Source organism: Oratosquilla oratoria, chromosome 6, assembly GCF_046742065.1.
Source record: "Oratosquilla oratoria isolate Oo_2021 chromosome 6, ASM4674206v1, whole genome shotgun sequence".
NCBI classification, from domain to species: Eukaryota; Metazoa; Arthropoda; class Malacostraca; order Stomatopoda; family Squillidae; genus Oratosquilla; species Oratosquilla oratoria.
Window position 1 is genome coordinate 85016498 of NC_134782.1, and position 21491 is coordinate 85037988.

General features: G+C 38.7%; 1 protein-coding gene across 4 annotated transcripts in view; it reads right to left on the bottom strand.

The window, feature by feature from the left end:
- UGP (UDP-glucose pyrophosphorylase) overlaps positions 1-21491 on the bottom strand; it is a 154376-nt gene that overhangs the window by 20236 nt on the left and 112649 nt on the right. For all 4 annotated transcript variants that reach the window (XM_076187476.1, XM_076187477.1, XM_076187479.1 and 1 more), the window contains 7 exons: positions 21184-21417; positions 20544-20726; positions 15189-15293; positions 14140-14243; positions 7614-7689; positions 7367-7510; positions 7094-7232 (listed from right to left, as the gene is read on the bottom strand). In XM_076187476.1, the coding sequence (XP_076043591.1) occupies positions 7094-7232; positions 7367-7510; positions 7614-7689; positions 14140-14243; positions 15189-15293; positions 20544-20726; positions 21184-21417 (985 nt within the window). The remainder of the gene's footprint in view (positions 1-7093; positions 7233-7366; positions 7511-7613; positions 7690-14139; positions 14244-15188; positions 15294-20543; positions 20727-21183; positions 21418-21491) is intronic.

Genomic DNA, 21491 nt, shown 5'->3' on the forward strand with positions numbered 1-21491 from the left:
TCATTGTAAGGATGTCATTTAATCGATTTTAGTACTTTCTGATGTTTTGCCAGGTCCGGGGGTTAAATATCCTTGTTTGCAGGGCGATTGGTGCAAGAGAAGGTGGTATCATCAGTTTCTGGGGTCTTTGCCATCATGATGGACGAGACGACCGACGTTTCAGGGAAAGAACAGGCCACCATTTGCGTCCGTCACTTCAGCGGAGGTTCACGCCAAGGATCTGACTGGGGAAGGCCTGGCTCGCCTACTGCTTAGCACAGTAAAGAGTGTCGGCCTCAACATGGGCAACTGCCGTGCCCTCTGTTTTGATGGTGCCAGTGCCATGATGGGAAAGTTTCGCGGGTGTGCAGCTGTGGTAGTGCAAGAATACCCGCTCGCAAAGACGATTCATTGTTTCAGTCATCGTCTCAACCTCATCTTGACCAAGGCCTGTGACACCAAGGAGGTAAAGCTCGCTCTCCAGACTCCCAGCGAGGTGTATAACTACATCTATTCCTCAAACATGCGCTCGATGAGGTTTACTGAGCTCGTAAAAGACCACACGTCCACGAAGCGGAAGAAGCTGGTCAGCCTCTGCGCTACTAGATGGGTTGAGCAACACGACTCATTGTATTTATGGAATTCCTGCCAGTTATTGCCGTCTTTCTGGAGAACCAGAGCAACTCGGACGCGATGGCGGGACTACTACTAATAGCAATCCGAGAGCCGCGCTTTCTGATTGGTCTCGCCGTCGCTGAGTCTGTGCTAGCTCACACTGTGGAGCCGAGACGAGCCCTGCAGTCCCCTATGGTCGATCTAGTCTCAGCGTACGCTACGATTGGTGATGTGGTGACACATCTAAATAAGACCCGGGAAGGTGCACTGACCAGCTTCCAGGACATCTTCAAGAAGGCAGAGGGGCTCCTCCAGGAGATCAGTTCATCACATGACACCATTCCTGTACCTCGAGTTTGCAAGCGCCAAATGCAGCAAGCGAATTTACCCTTCCAGACAGCTGAGGAGTATTACCGAAGATCTGTATATGTCCCATTCCTCGACCATGTATTGACTGAGCTGCAGACCCGGTTCGGGAATACTATTGCTGTTGGCTTCAAGATCATGAATCTGCTCAGCAGCGCTGACGGAGATGTTGCTGCTGTACTGGAAGCGGCAAAGGTTTATGAGGCTGACATCGAGACCTTGAGCCTTGTGAAGGTGGAAGCAGAGCGCTGGTATTCAACAACAATGAAGTTCGAATCCATTGGAGATGCCCTTGCCCACGCCCAGACCCGAATGTATCCGAACCTGGCCAAGCTCCTCTGAGTTTTGATCACGCTCCCAGTCTCGAACGCAGAGGCTGAGCGTTCATTTTCAACCCTGAAGCGACTGAAGACCTACCTAAGGAATACTATGGGTCAAGATCGCCTCAATGGCCTGGCGCTACTCGGCGTTCACAATGAAATCAATATTGAAATAGTGTAATCAATGTATTTGCCCAAAAAAACAAGAGGTTGATGTTCGTGTGAGATCCCATGAACAATGCTGTGTGTTATTAATGTAATTTAGATACTTTTATTAACAGGTTCAGAAGTTCATACACGTTTTTGTTTGTATTTCTGTTTTTTAAAGCTACTTTAATTTTTTATTACTTCCATGAGTCCATGTCCACTAACACTACACACGGATTCTGCAATAATTTCTCTATGCGAAAGTATACGCGTGCCAGTGCCTTATCACTGACTAGCACAAGCGTGTAACAATATAAAACGAATATACATTCTATTATATATGTCTAAAATACAGAAAAATCTGAAAAACATTAAGTTAAGTATATCTCAGACTTCTGATACATCAGACTACTCAGAGGAAGGAATTCAGGTTAGCCCCCCCCCAAATTTTTATCCTGGATCCGCCACTTACGGAGAGGGGGGTCGCCGCTTTGATGAAGCGGCCTTGCTGTGGATGTGCTGTGTCTTGCGACACTGCTTCTGACCAAGGGCAGTGGACAAGGTGCAGGGATGACCCGTCATCCAGGAGGTGCTAAGATGGGAGGGAGGGTGGAGGGGTGTGGAGTGTATTCAGGGATGGAATGGGTGGGAATGATTTCATGCCTTTTCCTTTTTGGCTACCTCCCTTGTAAGGGGGAAAAAGCCCTGGTATATGTATGTATGTATTTTATGGGAAGGGGAGCTACACTCGTGGTGTCCTGCCTTTGTATCTTGCAATGTCTAGTTTGCTCTTAAATTCATGAATGGTTTTTGGACACACTACTTTTTCATCCAATTTATTCCAAGTGTCCACCACTCTATGTGGAAAACTGTTCTTCAGATCTCTTCTATAACTATGTTTTTTGAGTTTCTTTCCATGTCCTTTTATGTTTCTCTTGTCCCAGTTTAACAAGTACTCTCTATCAAGTATTTCTGTGCCCTTCATGATTCTACAGATGGTCAGTAGGTCGCCTCTCCCTCTTCTTTGCTCCAGTCAGTAACTCCAATTTAGCCAGTCTCTCTTCATATGACAAGTTTGAAAGTGCAGGGGCCATTTTTGTGGCTGCTCTCTGGATTCTTTCTATTTTCTTTATATTCTTCTTGGTACTGGGTGACCACAATGTTGCTGCATAGTCTAGTCTAGGCTTTATCAGTGTGACTAATATTTCTTTAATAATTTCTTTGTCCAAATATGTAAATGCCACTTTTATTGACTTTAGTAAGTTATAGGATTCTCTGACAATTTTGTTTATTTGTTTATCATAGGACAAGTCACTTGGGATAATTACTCCCAAATCTTTTTCAGATCACACTTTCTTTACCTCATTAATTCCAATTTTATATTGTCCTGATATTCTATTTTTACATTTTCCAAACTCCATTATGCTACACTTCTTAATATTGAAGTCTACTTCCCATTTCTGACTCCAGTTCCATACCTTATTCAGGTCTTCCTTTAGTGATTTGCAATCCGTTTCGGTTTTTACTTTCCTTAACAATTTAGTGTCGTCTGCAAAGAACCTAAGGTAACATTGCACATCATCATCCATGTCATTCACATAAATAGTAAACATTATTGGAGCCAATACAGATCCTTGCAGAACTCCACTGATCACCTCCTAATCTTAATATTTTTCTCTGAGTACTACTCTCATCTTTCTACCAATCAGGAAGTCCTCCATCCATTTTAGTAGGTTCCCTTGTATCCCTCCTATATGTTCCAGTTTTTTAAATAATTTTTTGTGTGGTACCTTGTCGAAAGCTTTTTGTAAGTCCAGGAAAGTGCAATCAGCCCATCCATCCCTTTCTTGCACTATGTCTTTTAGTCTTGAGTAAAAACATATCAAGTTTGTGGTGCATGATCTTCCTTGTCTGAACCCAAATTGTCTTAGGTTTATTATAGTTTCTTTGAGGTGTTTTACCCATCTATTCATGATAATTTTCTCACAAATTTTGGCTATCGTGCTTGTTAGTGAGACCGGTCTATAGTTAGTTGGTTCTTCCTGTTTGGTACAATGTTGGCATTTTTTCAGTCTTTTGGTATTTTCCTTCTTTAAGTGAGCAACTTATTATGTTATGTATTTTGTCCATTAGTTCTTTGCATTCTTTTAGAATCCAATTTGCAATTCCATCCAGGCCATGCGATTTCCTGACAAAGGTTTGATAAATGTTCCATTTTTCTTTTTGTGTTATTGTTACCTCGCTCATGGGGGGAGATCGTACTTCATTTCCTTCGTCCCTAGTGAAAACAGACTTGAAGTATTATTCATGACTTCGGCCATTTCTAGCTCTGTGCATTCTATATTTCCTTGGCGTAGTTTCACCATTTCCTGTTAATTTTTAAGTTTACCATTCACATATCTATAGAGTAGTTTGGGTTAACCTTTGCATTTATCTATAATGTCTTTTTCATAGTTCCTTTTCCTCTCTTTGGACTTTTACATACTCATTTCTATAGTTTATATATATTTGCCATTTTCCAGGTTTTTTATCTTTTCTCCATCTTTTCTAAGCTCTGTCTCTTCTTTTACCTCACTGCAGCTTCTGTCTTGGTACATGCCTATTCACTCCTTCATTATAATTATCCATCATATCCCATTTCTCTTCCACTTTTGTCTCTTCCATGTAAAATTTTTCCCAATTTGCATTCTGAAAGAATTTCTTTAGTTTCCCAAAGTCCGTTTTATTGTACATCAATCTTCCTTTCCTATGCTTTTCATTTCTCTCCATGTATACTTCTTCCTTTAGTTCAGTCTCAATAAGTATATGGTCACTCTTTCCAATTAGTGTCTTTTCTCCACAATTTCAGGTTCTGTTGTAAATTTTAAATCTAGTCTTGACAGCTCCTCATTATTTGTGTATCTGGTGTTTTCACTGACACACTGTGTCATTGTATATTCCATGGTCATGTCCAGTAATACATTACTTCACATGTCTTCACTGCCTTTCACTGTCATGTCCTCCCAACGAATTTCTCCGCAGTTAAAGTACCCCATGATTACCAAGTTACCTCCACTAATTAGTATCTCATTTAATGAATGCCTTGTATCTTCTAGCATTTTCATACGCTCATTCTCATTCCAAGCGTTCATTTTGGGGGGCACATAAGTTACCACAAACTCTCTACTTTTCATGTCCTTGTCTTCGACTTTTATCATGATCAGTTCTACATTACCTTTGTCCTCCGCAATTTTTGTCTCATTCAAGTTTTTTTTGGCCAAGAACATGATTCCTCCTCCCTGTTTCTCGTCTCTGTTTTTAATCCAGTAATTGTAAAGCCCTTGTCCAACATTGATGGGTGGTATTGCACCCCTTAACCTCTTCAGTAAGGGCCAAAATCTCGCGGGCAGCATTAGCTGCCAGACGTACGATGTGTCGTAATAATACTCACATCATAAAATATAGTCACCGCTTATATCGATTGTTCTCTCTTTCACCTGTGAATTTTGATAACCATAGAAAATGTGATGAAGATAGTTTAGAGAGTATGTCATTACGCAGGGGCAACTACAATAAATATAATCAAGATGCCGATATGGAACCCTTGTGTATCCACTTGCTCCTCATGCCGCCTACGTATGCGGCACCATATGGAAGGGGTTAATCTAGTCTCCACAATTCCCATTATGTCTGGTTTTTCTTCTAACAGGTAGTCATTAAGTTCATTCAGTCCTGAAATTAATCCGTCAATGTTAGTATAGGCCACTTTTAATTTTTTCTTTTTCCATCTTTTTTTTTGTTCTTGGTTCACCCATTCTGATGTACCATTTTCTCAGTCAATTACTCTCCAATAGAATTCCTTGCTTTCGGTCTCTGTTCTCTTCATGTTTTTTTCCTTAGCTTCATCTCTTAGTGTCTTCTCTTTTTCTAATTCCTCAGTACTCATTTCTCTTTTTATTCATATCTTACTGTAATGTTCACTCCTTGCCAACTTACCTACTTTTTCAAATATGTCTTCTACTACCATTTATGATCTTAGTTTTATCTTTAGGGGTTGATTTCTTTCCTTAGAATAATGACCAAGTCTATACACTTCATCAATGTCTCTCTCTACATCCTAGTCTCCATCCTGAATTTCTTTTAGGATTGCTATTGCTGTTTCTTTTTCTTCTTTTTCATGTACCTCGCCAGACCATGTTTTTCTTTTAGTCCATATACCACAATACATTTTTTTCTATCCACTGCATCTCTGACCCAATTTGCCTTTTCATTAATTACTTGGATAATTGTGTCTTTTGCATTTTCCTGCATTTGTTGTTGGACTATTTCTTTAAAGGCAATTTCTTTATTTTCTATGTTTTCCTTCCATTTCTTAATCTTTTGGATACTTTCCTCACCTAAGTTTTCTTCAATTCTTTCAGTCATTTCTTGTATTTTGTTATTTACCTCATTTTTTAGGTTTTCACTATTGGTAGTATAATTAATTTTCTTCTTTTCATTTTCATGCTTCACCTCTCTTATGTCATTTTTCATTTCCTTAACTTCTTCACTACTGGGCACATCGTACGTCTGGCAGCATTAGCTACCCAAGTGCGATGTTGCATCATAATAATCGCATTATAAAAAATAAAGTCAGTGCTCAATCGTTCGTTCTCTTTCACCCATGTATTTTGATAACCATAGAAAACTGATGAAGCCAGTTTAGAGAGAATGAAAATTACGTAAGTACGACTACAATAATTATAATCAAGATGGCAATATCTGCAACATCGAGTACCCACTTGCACCTCATGCCTATGTAGGCGTCACCGTATGGAAGTGGTTAAACTCTTCCATACGGTGATGCCTACGTAGGCGTCATGAGGAGCATGTGGGTATACGAAGATGCCGACGTCGGCGTCTTGATTATATTTATTGTAGTCGTACCTGCGTGACCCCCATACTCTGTAAACTGGCTTCATCATATTTTCTATGGTTATCAAAATTCACGGGTGAAAGAGAACGAGCGATAGAGCAGTGACTTTATTTTTTATAATGCGATATGACACAACATTGCACGTCTGGCAGCTAATGCTGCCAGACGTGCGATGTGGCCTGTATTGAAGGGGTTAAGTTTGGTTCTTAGTTCAAAGTTTTCCTTAGGTTGGAAATTTCAATGTTAGCTTGCGCTAAGCAATACATTAGTTCACCAATTTCTTTCCTTATATCTTGAGATGAAGTGTCTGAGAAGTATGGTAAGAGTAATAAAGTTGGATAGAGTGAGAAATGAGGAGAGCAGGGGTGAAAAAGATGAAAGATTAGTAAAAGAGATGGATGGATGAGATGGATGAATGGATAGGGTGGAACTTTTGAGCAAAAGGGGGATGTATGTTGAGCAAGGAAGGGACAGGGGCGAGTTGAGAATGGCTGTGTGTAGATGATATTTTGACACATTCTGAAGGGATTTCTCCCTGTCTTCTCTATTTTCTGCATGGGGGAGTAGGAGGGAAAGTTACTGTGTAAGTGAAGTGGCTCTGCTGTGGATGTGCTGTGTCTTGCTGCATTGTTTCTTAACCAGGTGGTGGAATGAGTAGGAGTGTGTGTGTGCATTGATTTGGCAACCTCTTTTATAAGGAGGAAGAAGCCCTTGGTATACAGATGGATAATAATCAAGTGATCATAACCATATATGCTTCACTGTCACTTACCATCTAACTTTACCCATAGATTGTTTGTATTGAAAATCTTAAACTTCTGGACAGATTTGAAGTCATCTACATGATCCTTGGGCACTTGAGCTATTTCAAGCAGTCTCAATTTGTTCTCATACCAAACCAATGTACCACCCTGTCAGTGGAGAAAGACATTCTCATGAAAGCTTACCTGGAAAGCTATGTTGATTACACTGAAAAATGTGATATACTCAATAATATATTCTCTACAGCAACTGAAATGAAGTTTTCCTTCCTTCTGAAACACACCTTAACATCAGCTCTTGTCTTGTCTGTGACCTCCATAACGAATTCGGGCTTGGTGGAACCTTCTCCCATTAGGAAATTCACCAAATTTAAATCAACTGTTGCCCCCAGATTGTCAATATTTGAAATGAAGATGTATTCTTTACCCTAAAGTAAAAATACACATTATGTTTAGAATCTACAGTGTACAACATATGCAATTCACACCAAATTCCATATACCATTTAACAAGTATATCATGTACACCTACCTCTGCAAGGTATTTGTCTAGAAGGCCAGAATTTTTAAAGGAATAATAGAAGTCACCATGACCAGGTGGATACCAGCTGTAAAAAATATATATATAGACACACACACACACACACATATATATATAAATATCCCCATCCATAGTTATCTAACCTTCTCTTAAAACAACTGATAGTTTCAGTGCTCACTACGTGATTACTAAGTCTATTCCATTAATTGCTAAGCCAATTCTTGTTTATTTCCTTTTTAAATCTAAATTTGTCCAATTCAAAACCATTACTATGAGTCCTGCCCTTTTGTCTTAACGATTACCTTGTCTGCATCACCCTTGCTATAGCCCTTGACCCACTTGAAACTTGAACATGCATAAACACGGCAAAGGAAACATGGACTGGAAGTGAAGGTAAATTTCTGAGTCCATGTACTATTTTGGTCATTCTCCTTTGTACTGATTCTAGTGAATTAATATCCACTCTTTAGGACAGAGACTACAATTGTACCATTTAGTCAAAGATGGGTCTAATTAATGCCAGATAGAGTTTGATGACTACTGCACTTTTATTTGTTACCATTTTAGCAATGAAACCTAATGCTCTGTTAGTTCTATTCCTGGTGCTAATGCAATGTTTCCTGGATTTAAGGTCAAGACTCAAAGAACTTCTAAGTCTCGCACTTAGTTTTCACTAAAAAGGTGTTATTTAAGCTATATCTGCTTTCTGAGTAGTGTAAGCCTACATTTAACACACTGCACTTTGAGATACTGAAGTCCACTTGCCATTATACCAACCTTGTGAACAACAGTTAGCCTTGAATTCCTCCTATTTTTCCAATTTTACTTATTAATTTTCTGTGTGGTACTTTGTCAAATGTTTTCTGCAAATCCAAGAAGGCACAATCTGCCTATCCATCCCTTTCTTGTATTATCTCAATTAATCTCGAGTAAAAGCAGATTAGATTTGTGGTGTACAATCTTCCACTTCTAAAACCAAATTGTTTAGGGTTTATCATTTTGTTATCTTCCAAATGTTTGGTCCATTTGTTCCTGATGACCTTTTCGCATATTTTTGCTACTGTACTTGTGAGGGATACTGGTCTGAAGTTTGTAGGATCTTCCCTATTTCCTCCTTTAAATATTGGTACTATGTTTGCATCTTTCCAATCTTGTGGTACCTTTCCCTCTTTGAGTGAGAGGTCAATTATCTTGTGTAGTTTGTCTGTCAGTTCATCTATACCTCTTTCAGTGTCCAATTTGCAATTCTGTCTGGTCCATGCAATTTTCTGACATCTAGGCTTTATATTTGGTCTCCTATTTCTTTTTGTGTTATATTTATTTCTTTCATCATGGGTGATTTTTCTTGTTGTCCATCTTCCCAAGGTTGTGAGCTCTCAATTGTAAAAACAGACCTGAAATGTCTGATCATAACTTCTGCCTTCTCTGTGTCATCTATGTACTCTTTATCTCCTTCACACAGTTTTACTATTTCATGCTTATCCTTTAGTTTGTCATTTATATATCAGTAAGAGTTTAGGACGATCCTTACATTTGTCTATGATATCCTTTTCATATTCTTTTTTTTCCTTCCTGTGTATATTCACATATTCATTCCTAAGTTTTATATATGTTTGCCATTTGGATGTTTTTCTATCTTTTTTCCATTTTTTCCAGGCTCTGTCTCTCCTGGCTCTAGCCTCACTACACCTTTTGTTAAACCAGTATTTTATATAAATCTCTTTTTGTTTCTTTTTTGGTACATATCTATTAATTCCTTCTTTATACTTTTCTTTGAATATGTTCCATTTGTCTTCTATCTTTGTTTCCTCTTTAGACAATTTATCCCAATTTGTGTTTTGGAATTTTTTTTAGTTTTACAAAATCCGTTTTGTTGTACATAAATCTTCCTTCTCTATGTTTATCATTCCTATCTACATTGTTCTGTTCTTTTAATTCAAACTATTAGTATATGGTCACTCTTTCCAATTGGTGTTTTATACACCATTTTGTTCACAATACCTGGTTCAGAAGTTAATATTAAGTCTAGATTCGATGGTTCCTCATTGTTTCTATATCTAGTATTCTCCTTAACCCATTGTGTTAGGGTGTATTCAATGGTCATATCCAGTAGAATGTTGCTCCAAAGTTCATCTCCCCCTTTAACTATCATTTATTCCCACATTATGTCTTTTGCATTGAAATCGTCCATGATTACTATGTTTCCACCCTCTTTCAGTAACTCATTTAGCACATTCATTGTTTTTTCCAGTAAATTAGAATGTTCGCTGTCTGACCACACATGGGTTTTTGGTGGTACGTACACTGCTACAAATTTTCTGCTTTTCATCTTTTTGTTTGCAATTTTAATCATAATTACTTCTATATTGTCTTGGCCTTTAATAATCTTTGTCACATTTAAACCTTTTTTGGTCAATATCATGACATCTCCTCCTTGCTTGTTTGTTCTATTTTTTGCCCAGTGGTTATATAGACCATGTCCCACTATGCTTGTTGATTGCGGTCCTTTCAATTTTGTCTCTCCTATGCCCATGATATCAGGTTTTTCTCTTTCTAGACAGTCATTTAGTTCATTGATTCGAGAGGTCTTACCATCAATATTTGTGTATGCCACTTTTATTTTCATATCTTCTTTTCCTTTTTGGTAAGTTTCCCTTTTTTTTGATGTACCATTTTTTCAGTCTCAAGTCCAGCACTCTCCAAAAAAACTCGTTTTTTTCCGTCTCTGTTCTCTTCTCATTTCGATCATTGGCTTCAATTCTGAGCGCTTTGTCCTTCTCTTTTTCTTCATCACTCATTTCCTTTTGTATTCTTATATGTTTGAATTTCTCACTGTTTGCTAGTTTGACCGCTTTCGATAATACCTCCTCTGCTATCATTTGTGTTCTTAGTTTTATTTTCAGAGGTCTATGATGTTTTTCTTTTGAATATTTGCCTATCCTGTGTATTTCATCAATTTATTTATCAAGATTCTGACCTTCATCCTGTATTTCTTTCAGAATTTCTTTAGCTAATTCCTTCTCCTCTTTTTCTCTCTGGTATCTATACATATGCTTTTCTTCGATGCCATGGACCACAATGCACTTGCCTTTGTCAACGATATCTCTCACCCAATTTTTCTTTTCTTTAATTACTTTCATAACGGTTTCTTTTGTATTCTCCTCCATCTGCTTTTGTAATATTTCAACGAGGTCTGTTTCTTTGATTGACTCTGCCACTTTTCTGGTCACTACTTGCAACTGTTCTTTGACCTCCTTTTTCAGTTCATCGTTTTTATTTTTATCCTCATTTTTTATTCTCTTGTTTCCTTCCTTAAGAATTTTGATTTCACTCTTTAGGTCAGTCAATTCTTTGATCATTTGCTCAATCCTCTTTCGCAATGTTATCAATTCCCTGTGAACAGCTCAATAATCCAGTTTCAAATCTATGATTTCTTCCATCAAGTCATTTATTTCACGATTTCTCAGTGGGTTACTAAATCTAATTTCTCTGTCTATATCTAAAATTTTACCTCCTTCACCTGGGTTTCTTTGAAATCCTGAAAAGACTTTATTTTCCCACCTTGGGTTTTTTCTAGGATATTATACAATGGCATTTGGAATTACACCTCTAGGGCTTCCTACTATACTCATATAAAGTCGTTTGTTATTCTTTCTTCACTATCCTTCCTTCTCCATTTTGCCAGAACTATACCTAATTTAAGAACTGGAAAGAAAACTTTTATCGGTCGCTAAGAGTACCATAGCGTATCCATCCCACACAATAACAACAGGTTTCCTTTGTTATTGGCGACGAAACCGCCAGATAGGTGCGCTCACAACTCAGCACTTCCTTTCGCTTCAGTGTCTGGACGATGTATGTTTTGGTGTGTGCGTGTTCTATTTAAACAGCGTAGCCATATATCATAATACTTAGATCTATGAACAAGAAAGCCTACTAACACAAAATAGAGCCTTAATTTGCCTTAATAGGAATCTGCACTAAAACAACAGCAATAAAATATCTGCACCAATTTATCTATGAGTATTAATGATGAATCAATAAATCATATCTGGTTTGAAATATTTTACTATTTGAAGTATTTTTTTTCAGTCTGCAAGTTAAGCAAAATATGTTTGTAGATGGAATACAAGCTTTACTAATTTACTTTCTACAATGTTCATACATGAAAAATAATTTTTTTTACTCAATATATCAAAGATAAATACACTAATTTGTACAAAATAAGGTTTCTACTAAATAAAAACTTTCTTCATACTTTTGTATTTCCTCTCGTCTGTCTTCAATGATGCTAAAACAATACAAAGAAATAATAAAAAAAAATAGAAAAAAAATAAAAAAATAAATAAATAAAATATATACAAAATAAAAAAATGTATAAAAGATTTGTAATTAAGTTAAGGAGGGATAGGAGGAAAGCTTCTGGGAGCTGTCAAGAGTTTTTATGAGAGTAGTTGAGCTTGTGTCAGGATTAGAAATGGAGAGAGTGAGTGGTTCGAGGTAAAGGTGGGACTTCGTCAAGGTTGCATTATGTCGCCCTGGCTGTTCAACTTATACATGGATGGGGTAGTGTGAGAGGTAAATGCAAGGGTAGTGGGTCAGGGATTAGAGATGGTTAAAGAAAATGGAGAAAAGTGGGAGGTGAGCCAGCTGTTGTTTGCAGACGACACTAAGCTTGTGGCAGGATCGGAGGAGGGATTGAGGAAGTTGGTGACAGAGTTTGGGAGAGTATGTGATAGAAGAAAGCTAAAGATAAATGTGGGTAAAAGTAAGGTGATGAGATGTACAAGGGGTGAAAGTGGCAGTAGACTGGAAGTGAGCATTAAGGGAGAGCGACTGGAGGAAGTGGATAGTTTTAGATACTTGGGTGCAAATGTGGCAGGAAAAGGTGGAGTGAAGGTGGAGGTAGAATGTAGATTGAGAGAAGCGAGTAAATGCCTTGGTGGATTAAAGAGTGTAATGAGGAATAGACATTTGGGAATGGATGCTAAGAGGAAACTGTATGAAGGAGTGATTGTGGCAACAGCACTGTATGGGGCAGAAACATGGAACATAAGAGAGGAAGAGAGAAGGAGTTTGAATGTGTTTGAGATGAGGTGTCTGAGAAGTATGATGGGGGTTACTAGGCTAGATCGAGTGAGAAATGAGGTGAGGAGGAGAACAGGGGTGGAAAGGGAGTTGGGAGATAGGGTTGATGAAAGAGTATTGGGATGGTTTGGACACATGGAAAGAATGAGTGTAGAAAGACTAGTAAAAGAGGTATGGAAGGCAGATGTGGAGGAAATGAACATGAGGGGACGTCCTAGGATGAGGTGGATGGATGGGGTGAAGGGGGCTTTGGGGAAGAGGGGAATGTCTGTTGAGGAAGGACAGGAGAGGACAGAAGACAGGGGTGATTGTATATGGATGATGTTGTGATGCATGAGGTGGAATGGGCGGGGGAATGGGGGGTGAGGTAGTATGTGTGAGCAAAATTTGACACAGCCTGAAGGGATTTCTCCCCGTCTTCTCCTTTTATGCAATGGGGGGACGGAGAGGGGGGTTCGCCGATTTAATGAAGCGGCCTTGCTGTGGATGTGCTGTGTCTTACGACACTGCTTCTGACCCAGGGCAGTGGACGAGGTGCAGGGATGACCCATCATATAGGAGGTGCTAAGATGGGAGGGAGGGTGGAGGGATGTGGAGTGTATTCAGGGATGGAATGGGTGGGAATGATTTCTATGCCTTTTCCTTTTTGGCTACCTCCCTTGTAAGGCAGAAAAAGCCTTGGTATATGTATGTATGTAATTAAGTTAAGTTTTCCTTCTCCTTTAAAGTACTTAAAAATGTTAGATTAAAAAATTCCATAATACGAATATGAAGTGTGCAAACATAGTGCACTGGGTAAAGAGGATGGGTACAGAAGGAATGGTAGTAATTAGTGAAATGAAGAGGTAAATGTAGTGGTGCAATTAGACAGCTGTGTATATGAGGACTAGTTGCTATCAAGATGAAATGAGAGTTATTGAGTAAAGAAAATGGAAGTGGTGAGGGTGAGGGAAGACAAGAGAAGAATGAATGTAAGGAGAGGGGGGGGGGTTTGCTGTATTAATGAAGCGGCCTTGCTGTGGATGTGCTGTGTCTTTCGACACTGCTTCTGACCCAGGGCAGTGGACAGGATGCAGGAGATGACCCATCATCAAGGAGGTGCCAAGATGTGAGGGAAGGAAGAGGGTGGAGGGGAGTGGAGTATATAGGGGATGGAATGGGTGGAAGTGGTTTCTATGCCTTTTTCTTTTTGGCTACCTCCCATGCAGTATATGTATATGTATGTAGATATATATATATATATATATATATATATATATATATATATATATATATAAAAAAGAAAAAGCAATTGACTAATTACTTTCAAGAGGATGTAGGAAACGTGTATGTTTTGACTTGCCACCCCCCCTTATATTGAGGAAAAGGCCTTTTAGTTTGTATGCATGCATGTCTGTATCAAAATAGGAATAAAAAACTCAAAACTTACGCTTCTTGGTTCTTAGGGTCATTTTTCACAGAGCTGGCCAGAGGCATGAGAGACTCCTTGTTGATTCGTGGGTACATGGACTGGTTAAACATATCTATCCTCACCTGAGTATTAAAGTAGTAAACACAAAATCACCATCTGTGTATATACAAGTTACCTGAACATGATTTTTGTTGACAAGAAAAGATAAATTGAATCAAATTCCAAGAGGGATACTGGAACTTTTAATAATGCTGGATGACATCTGCTAACAACTACAGATTATGCAATATCTTTGTATCATTTATCATTTCCAATTTTCTCTTATGAACAGTAATGTATCTAACTTAATATTATTTTTTACTCATCACTCAATTGATAAAAAAGTAATAAATCATGTGATAAGAATTTATTCACATACATATTACTGAAAATAAAACTAAATATTATGCAGATCTAAGAGATGTTGTTGCTGTTGATTAACTCCTCAGGCAAATATGAACTTTACCCTACAGAGGTCAGACTTCCCAATTACCTTTAAAACTGGGAAGAGGGCCTAGTTGGAGCTCTCACAGTATAACCAATACTTGCTTTTATAAATAAATTTGTAGATTCTAGGCTACATTACCACCATTAAGTGGGGCCACGCTTCAGTGTGCCTTAGTCCTAAGGGGATCAGAGGAAGTACATGGGAAAGTTACTCTTTTTGTTGCATGCTATGAGGATATTAACACACTCTCCTCCATGTGTGATGGTGGTCCATGCAACAGATGCACCGACCTTGGGTACATTTTGCCTATCGATGGACCAATTGATTTTAAAACAAAAAAAATGGTAAATCCAATGTGGTGATCATGCCAAATCTTTGAGGAAGTGTTCTGAATTTACAACAATTATTATTCTTGTCCTCTGGAGTGACTATCATTATTATGAGTGCAGTCAACCCTAGACTTGAGTGAAAATCTAACCTATTGTACAACTTGCTGAATCAATTCAACTAGGATGAACGAGATTTTAGCTAATCCCTGATTTCATAAGTAATAGTCAACAGTTTCGATTTTGTACTTTACCTCAAATTGACTGTACTTGCGAATAACTTTCTTTGTGTCTTCTTCTGTGTTAAACGAGTTCATGAGGACTAGAGGAACACTGCAACCATATGTCTTGTTTAGTTCCTGTAAAGAACACAAAATGTTATTACACTATGCATAAATATACATACCAATTTATGAATACATGAATGTAGCAATTACTGTTTAATGAATCTTCATGAAAAAAATGTACTGTATGTATTCAAGATACTAAAACTGAAAAATTATCAAAATCTCAGAATATTCAGTCATCAAAAATCACTAAATTTCCTGCAAGATGGACAGAGAAGCTGCCCATTTTCAAAGCCCATCAACCCTCTCACCCCCATCAAGAGGTGCAGCCCTGAGGGGATGACACATGGTCTCCCGACTGGGCCCAAGATTTCTCTTTATCAACTCCAGCAGTATTTCTTAAATTCTTTCACACATGGAGAGCTGACAATCAGCAACTGCTCTCTTCTCCTTATAACTTTTAGCCAGTGACAGCAGTCCAAAGTTTCTTCCCAAAGATACCACATATACTCATGTATTGAGTTTTTCATGGGAGAAAAAAAAAAAAAAAAAATCATACTATACACATGTAATGTTTAAGTGTTCCCTTGTTACTGTCCTGTATCATTTCTCTGAATATTCATTTCCTTCTTTCGCCTACCCTGTGGTGGGGGATAAAATGCTGCCAAGTCATAAAAAGCAACAAAAAATGGGACGTGGGACAGGGGTTAGCACTAGGACTCCTGCTACCTGTAGCCCCACAGGGGACATTAAAAAAAAAAAAAAAAAAAAAGTAAATAGAATAAAGTCATAAGAGGGTCTAGGAGTTTTCCAACCAGTACCCTAAGGTTTGGGTCTTTTAACGTGTGTGGATGTGGTACAGATGAGATAGGCAGTGTGTTTGTGAGAAGAAAGATGGATGTGTTGGCTTTGAGTGAAACTAAATTGAAAGGGAGGGGCAAGTGTGAGTTTGGGAGTGTAGTTGGGAGGTTCTCAGGAGTGAAGAGAGGATGAGGGAAAGAAGGGTTGGCTATACTAGTACGTGAAGAGATGGGTAAGTGTGTAGTGGAGTGGAAGTAGGTTTCTTCAAGGTTGATGTGGATGAAGGTGAAGCTAGGAAGGGAGATGTGGATTTTTGTAAGTGCGTATGGGCCTGGTAGTGAGGAGAGCATAGAGGAAAGGGAGGCTTTTTGGGTATATTTAAATGAGTGCATAGAGGGAATAGGGAGAAATGTCAATGTAGTTGTATTGGGAGACCTAAGTGCTAGGGTAGTAAAACAAACCAATAGACGGAGTGATGGGGAAGTATGGAGATCCAGGTAAAAATCATAGTGGAGAATTGATGGTGGAGATGTGTCTCGAAAGAGTTGATGATACCAAATACAGTGTTTAGGAAGAAAGTCAAGCATAAGTACACATGGGAGAGGGTGGTGGATGGAAGGGTGGCAGACAGAGTGTTAATGGACTATATAGTGGTGACCAGGAGTATGGTAGGAAGAGCTATGGATGTCCTAAGGGGAGAGAGTGGGGGAATATCTGATCATTTTCTGGAAGACAAATTGAGAGTGGAGAAGAGGTGGAGAAAGGAAAAGGGCAGAAGGTAGGGAGGTACTTAGAGTGAACTGCTTAAATGAGAAAGAAAAGAAGAAGTATAAGAAGAAGCTGAGAGAGGATTGGGAGGGAATGAAGGATAGAGTAGAACTAGGAGTGGAGGAGGAATGGGGATGGTTCAAGGAGGGAGTCATAAGGTGTGCAAAGATGGTATGTGGAACAAGGAGGGTGGGAGGAAATAGAAGGAAGGGTAGTGAATGGTAGGATGAGGAAACAAAGAAGGGTGTAAAAGAGAAGAAGTAGGCTTTCATAGATTGGCTACAAATTAGGATAAGGGAATCGTATGAGAGGTACAAAGTAAAGAGAAGGGAGGTCAAGCATAAGATAAAGGAGGCAAAGAGGAAAGCAGATGTGAAATGGGGTAAGAGTATGACAGAAAATTTTGTAAGTAATAAAAGATGTTTTGGAAAGAAATCAAAAGAGGAAGAGGAGGTGAATCAAGTAGAGAAGAAAAGGTAAAAGGTGCAGTTGGAGAGATGATAATGGAAGAGAAGGCAGTGAGAGGAAGGTGGGCAGAGTATTTTAGGGAGTTGCTAAATGTGAAGGAGGATAGGGAGGGAAAGATAGTTGCAGTGGGAAGCGCTAAGAAAATGAGAGTGCTGAGTGAGGAAAATGGAGGAGAAATAGGGAGAGATGAAGTGAAAGCAGCTGTTAAGATGATGAGAGCAGGTAAAGCACCTAGGTTGGATGGATGCCATGCAGAATGCCTGAAAAAAGGAGGTACAGTTACAGTGGACTGGCTGGAAAGGTTATTTAATGTTTGTTTGAGAGAGGGTAGAGTGCCTGTATAGTTCTGCTTTACAAGGGAAAGGGGGACAAGCGTGAGTGTTGTAGTTTCAGAGGGATCAGCTTGTTGAGTGTAGTTGGGAAGGCTTATGGGAGGGTCTTGATTGAGAGGATTTGAAGAGGAACAGAGGGAGTAATTGGTGAGGAACAGTGTGGATTTAGGACAGGTAGGTGTTGTGTAGATCAGATTTTTTTGGTAAGACAGATATGCAAGACAACTATAGGAAAAGGTAAGGATGTTTTTTTGGTTTTTATGGATTTGGAAAAGGCTTACGACAGGGTAGACAGGAAGGCACTGTGGGATGTATTGCAGATATATGAGATAGGAGGAAAGTTGTTAAGAGCAGTCAAGAGTTTTTATGATAGTAGTAAAGCTTGTGTTAGGATTAAAAATGGAGAGAGTAAATGGTTTGAGGTAAAGGTGGGACTTCGTCAGAGAGGGGTTATGTCTCCCTGGCTGTTCAATCTTTACATGGACGGGGAGGTGCAAGAGGTGAATGCAAGGGTGGTGGGTCAGGGGTTGAAGATGGAACAAAGAAAGTGGAGAAAAGTGGAAAATAAGCCAGTTGTTGTTTGCTGATGACACTGCGCTTGTAGCAGGATCAGAGGAATTGAGGAAGTTGGTGACAGAGTTCGAGAAGGTGTGTGAAAGAAGGAAGCTGAAGATAAATGTGGGCAAAAGTAAGGTGATGATATGTACAAGGGGAGAGAATGGCAGCAGACTGGAAGTGAGTATTATGGGAAAGAGACTGGAGGAAGTGGATATTTTTAGATACTTGGATGCGAATGTGACAGGAAAGGGAGGAGTGGGGGTGGAGGTAGAATGTAGATTGAGGGAAGCAAGTAAATGCCTTGGTGGATTAAAAAGTGTAATGAGAAATAGACATTTGGGAATGGATGCTAAGAGGAGGTTATATGAAGGAGTGATTGTGCCGACAGCACTGTATGGGGCAGAAACATGGAACATAAGAGAGGAAGAGAGAAGGAGTTTGAATGTGTTTGAGATGAGGTGTCTGAGAAGTATGATAGGGGTTACTAGGCTAGATAGGGTGAGAAATGAGGAGGTGAGGAGGAGAACAGGGGTGGAAAGGGAGTTGGGAGATAGGGTTGATGAAAGAGTATTAGGATGGTTTGGACACATGGAAAGAATGAGTGAAGAAAGATTAGTAAAAGAGGTGTGGAAGGCAGAGGTGGAAGGAGTGAATATGAGGGGGCATCCTAGGATGAGATGGATGGATGGGGTAAAAGGGGCATTATGAAAGAGAGGAATGTCTGTTGAGGAAGGATGAATGAGGGCAGAAAATAGGGTGAATGGACAAGGGTTGTGTATGGATGATGCTATGATGTATGAGGGGGTGGGGGATGGGGGATGAGGGAGTATGAGAAATAAATTGACACAGCCCAAAGCGATTTCTCCCCGTCTTCTCCTTAATTGCATGAGGGGACAGAGGGGGGGTCGCCAAATTAATGAAGCGGCCTTGCTGTGGATGTTCTGTGTCTTGTGACTCTACTTCTGACCCAGAGCAGTGGATGGGATGCAGGGATGACCCGTCATCCAGGAGGTGCCAAGATGTGAAAGAGGAAAGAGGGAAGAGGGTGGAGGGGAGTGGAGTATGTAGGGGATGGAAGAGGTGGGAGTGGTTTCTATACCTTTTTCTTTTTGGCTACCTCCCATGTAAAGGGGAAAAAAGCCTTTGGTATATGTATGTATGTATGTAATAAAATTCATGCATTTTTGATGACCATAACTTGTTTGGTAGACCTACAGTCTCACTGTACCTTTGGCTAACTTTAACAGTACCAGTAAGTTCCTTTAAACTGCCTCCCTTAGCCTACATTCTTTCCTTCTGTTGCCACATGAATATCAGGACTTCATTCACTATGTATACCACTTATAATCTATAAACTCCTTATATAAATGAAGACTTGACAATGTTTTTTTTCCTTTCTCCAATTTGCAAGCACCTTTGTTTGCACATGTTTACATCATTGATGTATTGATGTATTTGACAGCTTAAAAGAGACACGGGCTTACAAGCTGCACCTTAATTTGGGAAGGCATTATTTTGGTACATGCATGGTTAAGTGTTGTCACTTAATTACTTCCTGATTGGTGTTATTTTATATGAATAACTGGTAAGTATGACTTGTTATACAATATTACGTTGGGAAAAAAATATATATATTGTGGTGTAGAAGTGATTACCACTTTGTTTATTTGTTTGCTGTTTGATTAAAGGGCCACTGCTGCCATACACTTACCAAAAGTCACTACCCTAAACCTGAACATTGATCTTATAAGAGGCATCTTATAATCCATTAAATACATTATTTTGATGCATCTTATAATCCGTTAAATACATTATTTTGTTGCATTTCTGTACAAGACATACAGGCAGTAAAAGTTACCAATATTTTATTCTATATCACTTTTTGAAAGCAGAAGAAAATAGTATACTGGTAAAGAATTATAGATAAGGCATATATGTACCACTAATCCTGACAAAAGGGTTGTCATTGTAAATGAATATGCATGCAAATTTCTGACTATTTTGGGAGATTTTTGTATAAAAAAAAGAATGAAGACCACTTATTTGCTATGTCCAGAATGATCCCTAGCACTGCAATATTCAACTATGGTAGGCCTTATGGTCAGAAGCTGGGGTTGCATTATATACAAGGTATGTGAGAAAACATTCTTCTTTTTTTACCAAAATATTCTGGGGTTGCACTATACATGAAGTCAACTTATACGCAATTATATACAGTATGTGGTAGGTTCTAAGGGCCATTCCCAGCCACTGTGGGGTTATGGCTTTTCCACTTAATGAAACTAGAAGCAACAATTGATTGACTGATTGATAATGATACCTATAGTTTTAGGATAGTTATAGAAAACTGAAGATAAATTTTTAAAGGTTGTTGATGAAAAAAAGAAAAATGTACCTGGATCTGCTGAACTGTAAGGTCTAAGAAGGTGAGCTCATTGCGTACAGATATCAGTGATTTTGGTCCTTGACAACCCATTGAAGTGCCCAGGCCTCCATTGAGCTTAACTACAACCAACTTGTCGAGCATTGTCTTCATCATATTTGATGCTGGTTCCACCAAGTATGAATATGGCTGCACCTAATCAAAGCAAAATCATATTTGGTATTATTAAATGGTCAAGGAAAAGACTGATATCCATTGATTCATTGAAATATCTGCAGGCTTGTTTTAGAATGGAAACATGAGTGTGCAGAATATTTAAAATAATTTGTCTGATATAATTATAAAGCCTTTTGCTTTTGACAAATTATTAAAAAAATTAATATAATACATTACTGCTTTCACTGATCTGTAAATCAAATATGAGCACTTTCAGTTTAAAATGTAATTGGTTTTGCATATTAAGACGCTACTTATAACAATTTACCACTCCATTTATGTGTTTCCATCACTTGGAAGAATATCACTCATATAATCATTATCACTATCATTGCTAATATTTTTCTTAAATCCTCTAGTTACAGATCAAATGGTCTTATACTGGACTATTCTTACACTAATTCCATTACAATTTAATTGCAAGGTTGCTTCTCACCTTATCTGATGGTAACTTTTTTATGTCATTCCACTGAATGGCACTACCAGTACTGTTGATGAACCTGGAGAAGAGGTTCCTGAAACCTTCAAATTCTTGGTTGATGCGATGTTTCTGACCCTCAGATGTACACGTTAGCTTTAGATTCTCCAGTTCTTGTTCCAGCTGCTTCTCAGCCTCCTTCTTGGTCATCTCCTTGAATTCACGGCTGGGTGACCGGCCATGACTGAACACCTACCAATAAAACAAGGTATTTATGATGTCCATGAAGAGGAAGAAGAAGAAGAAGAAAAAAGAAAGAAAGAAAA